The sequence below is a fragment of the Myxine glutinosa genome, chromosome 7, assembly GCF_964187855.1.
Source record: "Myxine glutinosa chromosome 7, kmMyxGlut1.1, whole genome shotgun sequence".
Classification (NCBI taxonomy): Eukaryota; Metazoa; Chordata; class Myxini; order Myxiniformes; family Myxinidae; genus Myxine; species Myxine glutinosa.
In genome coordinates this window covers 141,736,202-141,751,450 of record NC_136267.1, presented here as the reverse complement: position 1 = coordinate 141,751,450, position 15,249 = coordinate 141,736,202, and the positions used below count along the sequence as shown (strand labels likewise).

The 15,249-nt window shown below is 42.7% G+C and overlaps 1 protein-coding gene across 5 annotated transcripts in view; it reads left to right on the top strand.

Moving 5' to 3' along the window:
• Window positions 1-13,909, top strand: part of LOC137412113 (E3 ubiquitin-protein ligase CBL-B-B) — a 130,515-nt gene extending 116,606 nt beyond the window's left edge. For 3 of the 5 annotated variants that reach the window (XM_068097363.2, XM_068097366.2, XM_068097365.2), the window contains one exon: window positions 12,810-13,198. In XM_068097363.2, the coding sequence (XP_067953464.2) occupies window positions 12,810-13,048 (239 nt within the window). In that variant the 3' untranslated portion in view covers window positions 13,049-13,198. Of the gene's footprint in view, window positions 1-12,809 lie in introns of all 5 variants that reach the window. The other 2 variants (XM_068097364.2, XM_068097362.2) reach the window with 1 other exon arrangement.
• Window positions 13,910-15,249: the final 1,340 nt, after the last annotated feature.

Below are 15,249 nucleotides of genomic sequence, written 5' to 3'. Positions count from 1 at the left end.
GTTTGGAACCATTTAATAAGTTGCTGGGTATCCTGTTTGGAACCATTTGATAAGTTGCTGGGTATCCTGTTTCGAACCATTTAATAAGTTGCTGGGTATCCTGTTTGGAACCATTTGATAAGTTGCTGGGTATCCTGTTTGGAACCATTTAATAAGTTGCTGGGTATCCTGTTTGGAGCAATTTGATAAGTTGCTGGGTATACTGTTTGGAACAATTTGATAAGTTGCTGGGTATACTGTTTGGAGCCATTTGATGAGTTGCTTGGTATCCTGTTTGGAGCCATTTGATAAGTTGCTCGGTGTCCTGTTTGGAGCCATTTGATGAGTTTCTTGTTATCCTTTTTGGAGCAATTTGATAAGATTCTTGGTATCGTGGTTGGAGCAATTTGATGAGTTGCTTGTTATCCTGTTTGGAGCCATTTGATGAGTTTCTTGTTATCCTGTTTGGAGCCATTTGATGAGTTGCTTGGTATCCTGTTTGGAGCCATTTGATGAGTTTCTTGTTATCCTGTTTGGAGCCATTTGATTAGTTGCTGGGTATCCTGTTTGGAGCCATTTGATGAGTTTCTTGTTATCCTGTTTGGAGCCATTGGATGAGTTGCTTGTTATCCTGTTTGGAGCCATTTGATGAGTTGCTTGGTATCGTGTTTGGAGCCATTTGATGAGTTTCTTGTTATCCTGTTTGGAGCCATTTGATTAGTTGCTGGGTATCCTGTTTGGAGCCATTGGATGAGTTGCTTGTTATCCTGTTTGGAGCCATTTGATGAGTTGCTTGTTATCCTGTTTGGAGCCATTTGATGAGTTGCTTGTTATCCTGTTTGGAGCCATTTAATGAGTTGCTTGTTATCCTGTTTGGAGCCATTTGACGAGTTGCTTGTTATCCTGTTTGGAGCCATTTGATGAGTTGCTTGGTATCCTGTTTGGAGCCATTTGATTTGCTTGTTATCCTGTTTGGAGCCATTTGATGAGTTGCTTGGTATCCTGTTTGGAGCCATTTGAATAGTTGCTGGGTATCCTGTTTGGAGCCATTTGATGAGTTTCTTGTTATCCTGTTTGGAGCCATTTGATTTGCTTGGTATCCTGTTTGGAACCATTTGATGAGTTCCTTGTTATCCTGTTTGGAGCCATTTGATTTGCTTGTTATCCTGTTTGGAGCCATTTGATGAGTTGCTTGGTATCCTGTTTGGAGCCATTTGATGAGTTGCTTGTTATCCTGTTTGGAGCCATTTGATTTGCTTGTTATCCTGTTTGGATCCATTTGATGAGTTGCTTGGTATCCTGTTTGGAGCCATTTAATGAGTTGCTTGTTATCCTGTTGGGAGCCATTTGATGAGTTGCTTGTTATCCTGTTTGGAGCCATTTGATTTGCTTGTTATCCTGTTTGGAGCCATTTGATGAGTTGCTTGGTATCCTGTTTGGAGCCATTTGAATAGTTGCTGGGTATCCTGTTTGGAGCCATTTGATGAGTTTCTTGTTATCCTGTTTGGAGCCATTTGATGAGTTGCTTGGTATCCTGTTTGGAACCATTTGATGAGTTCCTTGTTATCCTGTTTGGAGCCATTTGATGAGTTGCTTGGTATCCTGTTTGGAGCCATTTGATTTGCTTGTTATCCTGTTTGGATCCATTTGATGAGTTGCTTGGTATCCTGTTTGGAGCCATTTGATTTGCTGCGTATCATGTTTGGAGCAATTTGATAAGTTGCTTGTTAACCTGTTTGGAGCCATTGGATGAGTTGCTTGTTATCCTGTTTGGAGCAATTTGATGAGTTGCTTGTTATCCTGTTTGGAGCCATTTGATGAGTTGCTTGTTATCCTGTTTGGAGCCATTTGATGAGTTGCTTGTTATCCTGTTTGGAGCCATTTGATGAGTTGCTTGTTATCCTGTTTGGAGCAATTTGATAAGTTGCTTGGTATCCTGTTTGGAGCCATTTGATAAGTTGCTTGGTATCCTGTTTGGAGCAATTTGATAAGTTGCTTGGTATCCTGTTTAGAGCCATTTGATAAGTTGCTTTGTATCCTGTTTGGAGCAATTTGATAAGTTGCTTGGTATCCTGTTTGGAGCCATTTGATAAGTTGCTTGTTATCCTGTTTGGAGCCATTTGATAAGTTGCTTGGTATACTGTTTGGAGCAATTTGATAAGTTGCTTGGTATACTGTTTGGAGCAATTTGATAAGTTGCTTGGTATCCTGTTTGGAGCCATTTGATAAGTTGCTCGGTATACTGTTTGGAGCCATTTGATAAGTTGCTCGGTATCCTGTTTGGAGCCATGTGATAAGTTGCTCGGTATCCTGTTTGGAGCCATGTGATAAGTTGCTTGGTATCCTGTTTGGAGCCATTTGATAAGTTGCTTGGTATCCTGTTTGGAGCCATTTGATAAGTTGCTTGGTATCCTGTTTGGAGCCATTTGATAAGTTGCTTGGTATCCTGTTTGGAGCAATTTGATAAGTTGCTTGGTATCCTGTTTGGAGCCATTTGATAAGTTGCTTGTTATCCTGTTTGGAGCCATTTGATAAGTTGCTTGGTATCCTGTTTGGAGCCATTTGATAAGTTGCTTGGTATCCTGTTTGGAGCAATTTGATAAGTTGCTTGGTATCCTGTTTGGAGCAATTTGATAAGTTGCTTGGTATCCTGTTTGTAGCCATTTGATAAGTTGCTTGGTATCCTGTTTGGAGCAATTTGATAAGTTGCTTGGTATCCTGTTTGGAGCCATTTGATAAGTTGCTTGGTATCCTGTTTGGAGCAATTTGATAAGTTGCTTGGTATCCTGTTTGGAGCAATTTGATAAGTTGCTTGGTATCCTGTTTGGAGCAATTTGATAAGTTGCTTGGTATCCTGTTTGGAGCCATTTGATAAGTTGCTTGGTATCCTGTTTGGAGTCATTTGATAAGTTGCTTGGTATCCTGTTTGGAGCCATTTGATAAGTTGCTTGGTATCCTGTTTGGAGCCATTTGATAAGTTGCTTGGTATACTGTTTGGAGCAATTTGATAAGTTGCTTGATATCCTGTTTGGAGCCATTTGATAAGTTGCTTGATATCCTGTTTGGAGCCATTTGATAAGTTGCTTGGTATCCTGTTTGGAGCCATTTGATAAGTTGCTTGGTATCCTGTTTGGAGCAATTTGATAAGTTGCTTGGTATCCTGTTTGTAGCCATTTGATAAGTTGCTTGGTATCCTGTTTGGAGCAATTTGATAAGTTGCTTGGTATCCTGTTTGGAGCCATTTGATAAGTTGCTTGGTATCCTGTTTGGAGCAATTTGATAAGTTGCTTGGTATCCTGTTTGGAGCAATTTGATAAGTTGCTTGGTATCCTGTTTGGAGCAATTTGATAAGTTGCTTGGTATCCTGTTTGGAGCCATTTGATAAGTTGCTTGGTATCCTGTTTGGAGTCATTTGATAAGTTGCTTGGTATCCTGTTTGGAGCCATTTGATAAGTTGCTTGGTATCCTGTTTGGAGCCATTTGATAAGTTGCTTGGTATACTGTTTGGAGCAATTTGATAAGTTGCTTGATATCCTGTTTGGAGCCATTTGATAAGTTGCTTGATATCCTGTTTGGAGCCATTTGATAAGTTGCTTGGTATCCTGTTTGGAGCCATTTGATAAGTTGCTTGGTATCCTGTTTGGAGCAATTTGATAAGTTGCTTGGTATCCTGTTTGGAGCCATTTGATAAGTTGCTTGGTATCCTGTTTGGAGCCATTTGATAAGTTGCTTGGTATACTGTTTGGAGCAATTTGATAAGTTGCTTGATATCCTGTTTGGAGCCATTTGATAAGTTGCTTGATATCCTGTTTGGAGCCATTTGATAAGTTGCTTGGTATCCTGTTTGGAGCCATTTGATAAGTTGGAGATCATCGTTTGTTGGATTGGACAGTTACCTATATACTTGTCATATTGCTTCAAATTCAAGGACATAATTGAACAAAAAGTTGACAAGATCTCATGTCGTTATTTTATGGAACATAATTTTAGGGATAATTTAATGTTTGGGAAGAGGGTGTGGCTGGAGATAGTGGGGGAGTTGGGTTGTAATCTCTTTGGCCAACCTGGTTTGTTCCACACGTAATTACAGTGCAAACTTTGCTTCACTGATGTCCTTGAGGCATTGTGGGATGGATATGAATGTGCTCTGGAAAGAAATGCTGCCAAAGTAATCCCACCAAGAGAAAGGAAGGGGAAATTAAATGAATGAAAAATGGGGGAAGAAGGATAACGACAGAACTAGAACGGCACTCAGTTGAGAGCATATCTCCACCTGGTTGGCCATATCACTCAATGGTGAAGAATCACTTTAAAAAAAATTCTACTAGCCGGATCCGTATCTTCACCAAAATCTAATCATGTTGTCCTTGTCAGACACCCAAGCTGTCCACCAAGTTTCGTCCAAATCCATCCACAACTTTTTGAGATATCTTGCTATGTGTAGTTTTTGGCCCTATTTCCCAATGGTAAAGAATCACTTTAAAAATTCTAGTAGCCGGATCCGAATCCGGATCTTCACCAAAATGTAATCATTTTCTCCTTGTCACATACGCGACATCTCTGCCAAATTTCATCCGAATTGGTCCACAACCTTTTGAGATATCTTGTTCACAAACAAACGGACAGACAGGGGTGAAAATATGGCCTCCATCCACCTTTGGTGGTGGAGGTAAAAATATTAAATGAACAATCTCATTCATTCTTTTGTGCGAATGACTGAAGATGATCACTCGCACAGTTTGCTGCATGGTACCGGACTCCACTAATAATAATTCCGTGGAGTGCAGATCTTTTAATCTTGGGTGGTTTGCTTTTATACAATGATGTTTCCTCAATAAGTTTCTTTGTTTGAAATTCGGAACTCACTCTGTCATTCGTGCTTAATGTCAAAGAATATCTGTTCCTTTCTTGAAGAATGGTGGCCATTCATTGGTTGGAAGAACGCAAGATGGTTCTCGTGTTTTCTTGTTGTTAAAGTCGTCTTCCTTTCTGAGATTATTATTTGTTTATCACATCTCTTTAGTTCTTACACGAGCCTCCATTTTGTATCCCAAAAAAATTATTTTTACAACTACAAAAACATAGGTAGCACAGGGTCACTAATGGTATTTCCCACAATCTTACGATAATTCACCAAATGTCTGTCTGCCTGTTCGAAGGTACCGTAAAAACTGCTGAACCGATCGCAAAGATATTTTGTGTGGATAATCCTGGGATCCCCAGGAGTAAAATAGGCTCTTTAGTTTTCCCAATTTCAGCTTTGGTCTCCAGCATTCTCAGGTTTGGACTCCCGCATAACATTCGCGTTTGCATGACGTTCATTGTGACGTCTTCTTACGTCGAGCAAAGGTACCCGCCCTATGGGCGGGACTTCAATTGGGAGGCCCAAATGAAAAGGCGAAATATCGGAAATTGAAGGCTTTTTTTATTTTCAACGATTTATATGAACATCCGTTAAATCCCGATCGGTGCGGCCGTTTGTGCGGCACCCGGGAAAATAACGTCATGCGGGAGCAAGTATCAGCAGGATGTGGCAGTGTGGGAGTCCACGTTTGCACCGATCGCTGCACCGTGTGCCACACAAACGACTGCACCGATCGCTGCACGGCTGCATCGATCGGATGTGGCATGAAGAAGGATCTGCACTTCGGCATGAAGGAGGATCAGATCTAACAGATCGCTGTCTCCATCGATCTTGCCAAGGCCGTAACACCTATCGGCTCAAAATCCTTTTAACTGTTGATTTGGTACAGTTACACGTATCGGGAATTTGGTACACGTATCGGGAGTACATACGTCATAGCGATTGTGAACACGATTATCGATCACGATTCACGATCAAGATCATCATGATCATAGTGTATCGATCACGATTTGAAACACGATGGAATAATATTACCGATATGAACAGTGATCTGGCTTTTGTTGAAATTCTAAAGATACTGTTTAGATTTTGATGATTTGCATGAGATATGATTCAACGGATGTTTATATGAATCGTTTAAAATAAAAAGCCTTCAATTTCTGATATTTTGCCATCGCCATATGCAGATTCGCCACGGACCCACGATCGATGTTTCTATACGTGAACATACCCGTTTGTTTGCGAACGGGTACTTTTTTCTTGGAAGTCCTTCACGAACTTGCTGTCCATGTCTGACGTGTGACTGAAGGTGCTACAGGAATGTGGAATTTATTGGTTTCATGCTTTAGCATTCACCGTATCTGCATTGCCTGTTTGCTTCCGGCCTCACACCCGTGCATGGCACGGGTATTTCTCTAGTCATTTTAAAGCACTTTTAGTTTTTTAAAATGCTAATCGGTCATTATTTTGCCCCCTTTTTTTTTCTTTTTTTTTGTATACAAGATCGAGGCTCGTGAAAAAGCTAACATTTATCACACAAAAAGACAAACTGACACACAAAACACAAAAAACAAGGGGAGCAGCAGACAAGATGGGGAGAGAGGGGGAAGGACACAAAAGAGAGGGGGAAGAGGGGGAAGGACACAAACACAACATTTGAGAGCAGGGACATCGGGAGGACTTGGGGGTAGGTGGGAGAGGAATAAAACATATGAACACTGCAAGGACTCTGGGGTGAATTACCGGCGGTAGAAAAGATCAAGGTTTTGGATGGGGGAAGATAAGAGATGGTGGTGAACAGCTGTTTTAAAGACCTGGAGGGTGGAGTGGAATTGAAGAGAGTGAGGGAGTTTGTTCCAGAGGCGGGAGAAAAGAGGAATGAAGGAGTGAAGGTGAGCAGAGAGTCTTGATTTTGGCAGTTTAACCATAAGAGAGTTGCAGGCAGATCTTGTGCGACCTGTAGGAATATTTGCGGGACAGAGCCCAGAGAGAGCTGGGGGGGCAAGGCCAGAGAGGAGTCGGTAGAAGACGGAAAGACCACCAACCTGCCTGTGGTGAGTGAGTGAGAGGCCCTTGGAGTTAGCTTCATCGCGGGAGATTCCAATGATTCTGAATGCTTTGGTTTCAACAGCGTGAAGACGAGCTAGGTGTGAGGCAGGAGCACCAGCCCAGAGGGGAGAGCAGTATTCCATTGAGCTGTGGATGAAAGCCTTGTATGTGGTGAGGAGCTCAGGTGTGCCAAGGAAGGACTTCGCACGACGGAGGATGCCCAGTCGGCGACTGGCTTTGGAGGCCAGATTTGAAATGTGGTTTTCCCAGGAAAGATCATGGCAGATAGTGAGACCCAAAAGCTTGAGTGACAGAACTTCTTGGAGAGGATTATTCAGAAAGTGGATGGGAGGGTTGTCCAGTTGGTCTTTTCGGAGAGACATCGTAAGAGTATGAGATTTGTCAGGATTGAAAGACAATCCGAAAGACAAGACAATCCTAATCCTTGACAATTATCAACATCTCCCAAAAATAAAGCAACAAAACTTCAAACAACTTACAGAGATTGCCAAAGTTCATTTACTCGGGACCAAGCGTCAACCACGACATTGTCCCTGCCCTTTACAGGTTCAATTTCCCAGTTGGACTCCTGCAAAGCCAAACTCCATCTCAGCACCCTCTGATTTTTTTTTTCTTAGTTTCTTTTGAATGAAGGTTAAGGGGCTGTGATCAAAATCCAAAGTCAAGCAAGTCAACAGCACTTTTCCCCGGGAGGCCGAGCTGAAAGCCAGGTTCCATGGTGGTTGGGTGGTGAGGCCTGGAAGTATTCACTACATGGACGCCTTTAGGAACGTTCACGGTTAATCCATGTAGGAATCTTGGCTCGGCGGCTCCGCAGCATTCAGTGCTTCAACTTTTCCGAACTTTCATAATAATTACGGTGGGACTGCTTGTCACTGTAGTCACATGAATAGCGGTCTCCTTCTCGGCCACTACTCTGACAATCCTTCCTTCGGGAGCTGCCGTAACTCTGGGAGCCTCCACAATAATATCAATTGCGGCCACCACCAAAACTACTACTCCGTTGTCCTCTTCTGTAGCCCCCACGACACCTATGAAATGCCTTCCCTACTGTTATGGTCCGACCCTCCAACTCCTTGCTATTCAGATCCTTTTCTGCATCTCTGGTGTCCTTTGAGTTTTCAAACGTGACCAAGCCAAACCCTCTTGACTTTTGTGTCTCCCTGTCTTTTATCAGCAGAACTTCCAAAAGCGGTCCATATTTGCTGAAGGCAGACTCCAGAACATTTTCCTTTGTTTTGAAGTTCAGTCCACCTACAAATAACTTGCCAAATTTGTCACCATCCCTAACTGGGGTGGTGTTATTTTCCCTACTGGGCTTTTTAACAACCATCGGGTTACCATAAACTTGACCACTGGCCAAATCGTTCCCGATAACAACAGATACTCCCTCTACAGGAAGAGTGGCTTGTAAACCTACGGTGACCGGTCCTGACACCACATCGGACTCCAAATGGATGGCATGAAGTGGAGCTCTAACACAGCCACCAATCCCCTGTAAACGAACCCTATCACCAGTTGCCGTCTCTTCTGACAATGGCAAGATGCCTTCCAGCATTAAAGATTGATGTGCTCCGGTGTCCCTCAATACCCTAACAGGTCTCCGGTTAGTCGAGGCTCCATCCAGTGACACAAACCCCTCTGAAATAAATGGTTGGTAACCCTTTTGAGGGCGATTACTCACATTTGCCATTGCATTCGGAGTGGTACTAGTCGAACTCCGCTCCTGATTTTCCTTTCCCAGAGCATAACAGTGGGACATCAAATGTCCAGGTTTATGGCAAAAAGCGTAAGTAGGCCCGGAGGAGAACCTCGTGGTTTGTCTCGAGCCCCCCGGAGGGTAGGTCTGCCTTGGAACTGCTATCTTCGGATTCCTAGAAGTCGTGGTATCAGAGTGGTCCTCATATTCATCTCGAGGCCGCCCCCATGAATTTTCGTTCTCCGCCCCTGAGGTGCCATAGCTCCCCTGGCTCGGTCTAGGCGAGAAGTTAGGTTTGTGGAACCCCATCCTGTGGGTTAAGGCATAGTCATCAGCCATGGCTGCTGCCTCATACAGCTTTGGTACTTTCCTTTCCTCCAGATGAACTTTAATGTCCTCGTTGACACACTGTTGGAATTCCTCCACCAGGATCAATTGTCGCAGTAGTTCGAAGTCTTTCCCAACTCCTTTTGAATCACACCACCGATCAAACATGGTTTCTTGCATTCTGGCAAACTCCACATGGGTCTCACTCTCCCTCTTCCTGGCATTCCGGAATTTTTGTCGGTAATCTTCAGGGACCAATTCATAGGCTTTAAGAATGGTCTTCTTCACTATCTCATAATCTGCACATTGCTCAATCGGTACAGCTGAATAAATATCTTGAGCTTTACCCACCAGAACACTTTGCACTAACATGGTCCAGGACTCCTCCGGCCATTTAAGCATTCGAGCCACTTTCTCAAAGTGTAAAAAAAACTTGGCTACCTCCTTTTCATTGAAGAGTGGAACCATGCTAACATGTCTGCCAACATCCCATGTGTTCTGGCTAGGTGTCGAACCAGTCAGCATGGATGGTACCTCTCCCCGTTCTCTCATTAACTCCAGCTCCTTGACTTTAATTTTCTGCTGACGCGCCAATTCACGGTCCTTTAACTCCCTTTCGGCTTTTCTCTCCTCTGCTTCGAGTTCTCTTGCAGCTCTCCTTTCCTCTGCTTTTTTTGTCTTCTCACCTTTCCTGGAGTTCTCTTTCAACTCTCCTTTCCTCTGCTTTTTTTCTCTTCTAACCTTTCTTGGAGTTCTCTTTCCTGTGCTTTTAACCTTTCCTGGCTCTGCAATTGCATCTCCGTTTTTTGGAGCTCCACATTTTCTTGTTCTTCTGGTAACCAATCCAAGGCTCCCTCTCTCCATGTTCCTAGTTCCACCATAGATTCTATCACCACTGTCTGCATCTCTGTTTTCTTCATTTTCGCTCGGACCTCCAAGCTAAAATGTTTGGCCAATCTCAAGAGTTCCGATTTTAGTAACACTCGGAACTGTCTCACTCGGGGTCGCTGTAAACTTCTCTGCGTCAAACTCCATGGTGACTATCCGTTAACACCTGTTAACCTTCACACAAGAAATTTCCCCCCCAAAAAATTTTTTTTGTTTTTTGAAAAATTTGGGAATGTTGAAAAATTTCCCAAATTGGAAAATTTGGGAATGCTAGGGAATTCTTTCCCGGATGAAATTTAGGGAATTTAATCCACCGTCCGAGATTTAGGGAATTTAATCAGCAAAGCAAAGCCCCCCAATGTTTCCACAGTACAAACCCCCAATTTCTATCTGGATCAATCCCAAATGGACGTTTTTATGGAATTAAATCCCGGACGAGCCCCCAATTTCTGTTACGGAGTCCTCTACAATCTCCTGGTCTCGGTAACCTCCGAACCCCGAGAGGAGCCCCGGCAGAAAAATATGTTACCCTGTGTTGAAAATCAATAGTGAAACCACACCAATGATTACAAATGAACAAAATTGTATTAGAAATCATACACAGGAATCACAGTACAACAAATGGCCATTAAGAGTGCACTCTATTTACCATTAATAAAGTCCGGTAACTCACTGCACTGCCAGCGAGTGAAAGGACACTCCTCAATGTCTCTATAACCTTTTCCAAGGCGTATGTGATTTGCTCCAGTGGTCGAAGCCCGAATCTCGCTCTCCAGTCGATATCCAAAGCGCGTACAGTTGGCCTTGGAGATTGCCCCGCCAAACTGTACAAAGGCGCCCTCCAGAGGTGCACCTTCAACGCTCACTCAGCAACCCGCAACATCATTGGAGACGAAGCGGTCGCACACACACATCCCCGACCGACGGTAGGATGTTGGTGTGAAGATGACGCGAGGCAAAACCTTCGTTGGTATCCGAAGCACGGGGTTCAAAATGGCTGATGGCTCCTGCTTGAGCCGATGCGACGAGGCGAGCATTCGTCGGAATCACAGCGCCCAAATCTGACTTCGCAGATTTCTCCCCTCAAGCGATAATTCCTATCGCCGGATGTCCTTTCAAGGAACTCAAAATTCCCTCGCAACTGTCGGTAGACCTTGCTCGTTATGGAGCGCTGACGTCACGCGTCTTCTCCGACTTTGCTCGCGCCGCTTCTCCCTCTTCCTTCCTCTCTTCCGGTTCGGTTTCCTGTATCATTTTAAAGTTAGCCTTTTTAACTTTAAATAACCGTTCCTGAATCATAAACCTTTTGAAGATAATAATAGTACCTAATATCAGAGCTACGTCAAGTGGGTGAAAACCACAATAACGGAAGTTACGAATCCGTAACAATGGCTACATGGCAGGAGAAAGTTGCGAATCCCTTGTTTTATGCCATTATTTGGTGGGGAGTAGGGTGGAGTGGAGCAATGCAAGTTTCTGTACACCGCTCCTTTCGTATGCCATCTCCAGGCGCTGCATGACGTCATCACCGGGCACGGAAGAGGGCCCGGAAATGACGCACGCCGAAAGGGAGTGCTCAGTTTTCACTCTGTTTGTTTGTTGTACACCGTTTCTTTCCTATTCCATCTCCAGGCACTGCATGACATCATCACCAGGCAACGTAGGGGGCGCCGAATAGGAGTACTTAGTTTTCACTCCGTTTGTTTGTTTGTCCAGTCACTTTATCAGCCATTATTTGAGCCAAGAAGCTGAAATTTGGGCATACTCGTGAGCATGTTCTTTGGCAAAAATGGTTCTTTGATTCCTTCACGTTCTTTGATTGATCAATTATTTGATGAATTACTTAATTATTATCGATTTATTAATCATTTATTTATTTTCTTTCTCATCTGGGCAATATCTAAGGCAACTTTTGCACTAGGAAGCTGATATTTGGATACGACAGTGACCAAGTGATTTGGCTATAAAATGATATTTTTAAATTATTGATTATTCAATATTTTTTTGATTAATTAATTATTTCATTAATCTTCAAAAAGTTACAGCTTCGAATGAAACACTGGTGGTTTTGGTATGCTGTAGCCAATTGATTAAGAAATTAATTATTTAATGATTATTTATTTTAATTACGCAATTAATCAATCAATTATTGTACACCTCTCCCTGCCAATACCATCTCTATGTGCTGCATGGCAGCATCGCCGGGTGCCAAGGGCACCCTGGCATTGCCGCACACTCGAGGATATGTTATTTAATTATTTGGCATGGGGGCGGTGTACTTTGAATGTTTCTGTCCTTGTTTGTTTTCTTGTTTGTCCGGGCGATATCTCAGCCATCCTTTGAGCTCGCAAATTAAATTTGGGCACAATGGAGAGCACGTGCTTTGGCAAAATCAGTATTTTTTTTAATTTTTATTAATTAATTAATTGATTAATTCCTTAATTTTTTCCGATTTATTAAGTACTTATTTATTTTCTTTCTCATCTGGGCAATATATCAGGCACCTTTTGAGCGAGGCAGCTGATATTTAGACATGACAATGACCCAGTGATTTGGCTGTAAATATAATTTTTGATTTATTGATTAATCAATTGATCATTTATTGATCAATCAATTAAACGATTAATTATTTTTTCCTCGATTATTTATTTCACTAATATTTAAAAAGTTACAGATTCGTATGAAATACTGGTGCTTTCATCATGCTGTTAGCCAATTGAATAAGAAATTTATTATTTTCGATTACTATTTACCTATTTTAATTACGCAATTAATCAATCAATTATTGTACACCACTCTCTCCCAATTCCATCTCCATGTGTTGCGTGGCGGTATTGCCGGGCGCCCAAGTCGTACGCTGGAGAATGTTATTTATTTATTTGGCATGGGGGCGGTTTACTTTGAATGTATCTGTACTTGTTATTTATTTAATCAATTACCCTTATATTGTAATTTTAATCACTTTCCTGCCATTTCCACTAGTGGTGCCAGATCGTCCACCTCGACCCCTTCCTCGACGTACCAGCGGTGACCGTAGCCCTGCACAAACGACAGAACCGGCCCAGACACCATCTCACAACTGGCCCACGGCTGTGGCAGCGTTGTCCTTGGAGGGTTATGAGAGAACGGATGTTGAACGAGCACTCACGATCGCACACGGTGACCTTCACATTGCACGCAGCATCCTGCACGAGTTTGTACCCCCCACATTGAGATCATAACCCATCCCATGCCCCAATACTTGGGCAAACTTGGTCCAAGCGATGCCTTTTGAAGACAATGGATTGAAGAGCTTGATGGATGGCTTCCATGATTGCTGCTCTATCCTTACTCCACAGCAAATGTCGAACATTTAGCAGGTTACTTTGAAGTAGGGACACCCGTCTGTCTTTTTTCTTTTTTTTCTGTTCTCCCTTCTTGGACCATAGGTCCAATGTATCTCAGGCATGTGAATGAAAATACCTACAAAAGGAAGGTGTGAACTGTTAGCTGGGAAAGGCGGAGGTAGGGGGGGTGGGATTGGGGAGGGGTGGGCTGCTGTACTGTGCACTTACATTCATGGCAGAATTTATGTAACATGCTGCCTCTGCAGGGAAAACAAAAACTGAATACTTTCCTGTGGTGTCTTAACTAGGTGAGTTTTGAGGAACACCTGCATTTTTTTCTTTTTTCTTTTTTTGGGATAAAGGCCAAATCCTCATTACCACACAAAGGTAAATCAAAAGTCTTTCGTGCAAAAAAAGTTTTCTTTTTGTGCTTTAGAATGAATACACACATTTGAAAAAGTACTCTTTAATAATGCAAGATTCTGTATGTTAAGTTACGTCTTCATCTCCTTCATTCATGTACATTTCTTCATTCGTGTGCGTTTGTGTCGCAAAATTCATTCGTACAAGGTGGCCCACAAAATGATGACATTCGCAACTTGTGTTTAAAAAGTTTTAATGTGTAAGATGCAGCGATGTATTTATCAAATATGAACAATATTATTTGGAGATTTATTTGTTGTGAAGAACATGTTCAATGTGACCACCAAGTTTGCCTCTGCACTTCCGCCAACCAATAAATAAAATGAATCGTTACTCTGCGACACAGAGTTACGAATGTCCTTTCATAACAATTTATTGATTAATGCGTAGAGTTGTGAAATTCCAACACTTTTTGCTTTCAGCTTAATAAGGGTTTTTTGTGGCCTTTGTGGAAAGATTTGACTCTTCCATTGACCTCACAGGAAATGATTTTCTGTAATTTAAGACTGGACTATGGGCAAGCCTCGACATTCGTCACTTCACCACACCTGTTCATCCAGATTTGCATCCTCTAACCCTCCCTATATCCCAAAGTTAGCTCCCTCCCTCGTTAGACCTTGTACTTCAGTGACAGACTCGACACTAACAATGGTGGTGGTGGCGTTCAGTCTCTATCTACCAAGGGAATGGTTCCCTGCAAGTCCTATCCTCTAAAATCCCTGTAGAGTAACTCTGGATCAGTGTCTTTCTCCACAGCAATGTCTTCATGTGCATAGTCAACTGTCCTCCCAACTGTGGTGATGGCTTACGAGGCTCTCAACAAACTTTGACTCCCTTCTATTTGACTCTGTTCCAAATATGTGGTGACAACAGCCACCATTTCATCTGTTTTGGCATCAGTCCTCAAACTCTGCCCCATGGTGTCCTCAAACCACTTCTGAAGGTGTTGCAGCATTTCGGTCACTACCCAACCTGTTAAATTCCCAACCCATATTTTACTTCGCACCTCCCATACTGCTTCCTTAAACATGTCCTACTTTATCTCCAAACATTAATGCTCTTCCTCAGCCCCCTTTAGCTCCTTAAATCTTGTACTCTTGAAAGTGTTTCTCAGGCTGTCTTCAGGAAACAGCCACAGTGCTGCTGTATCGATCACAGCTTTAATTGGTCTTGCCTGCAGTCCACCATCTCTCCCAAATACTTGTCACCAATCTCTGTCTTTGGACGTAGACAATGCTCGACATAAATTTGGCATCATTACCCTCTCTCACAATTTCAGACATCTTGCTATCCCTGATACCGTAGCCCATACATTAAGGCAGACATTTCTTCCTGGAAAGCATTCCTCAACAATGGGAACCAGTGGCCTTTTCAATCCTCAGACATGCCAGTACGATTTTCAATCCTCAAACATGCCCATCATCTGGCTCACCTGAGGTCTGATCTTTCATATGTCTCACCATCAACAAAAATATGCCATTTGATGAGTTCATCCTGGTACATGTGCCTCATCTGTTCCTTCACTTTTGAAGGAAGGCATTATGGTAGACACTGTTCTTGCTAAAGCTGAGCACCTTCACGGTTTCTCTTTGGGAAAACACCAAGGTTCTAAATCTCTCTTCCTATCCCCATCCTACTACTATTCACTGAGAACTACCTCCAGCATGTGAACT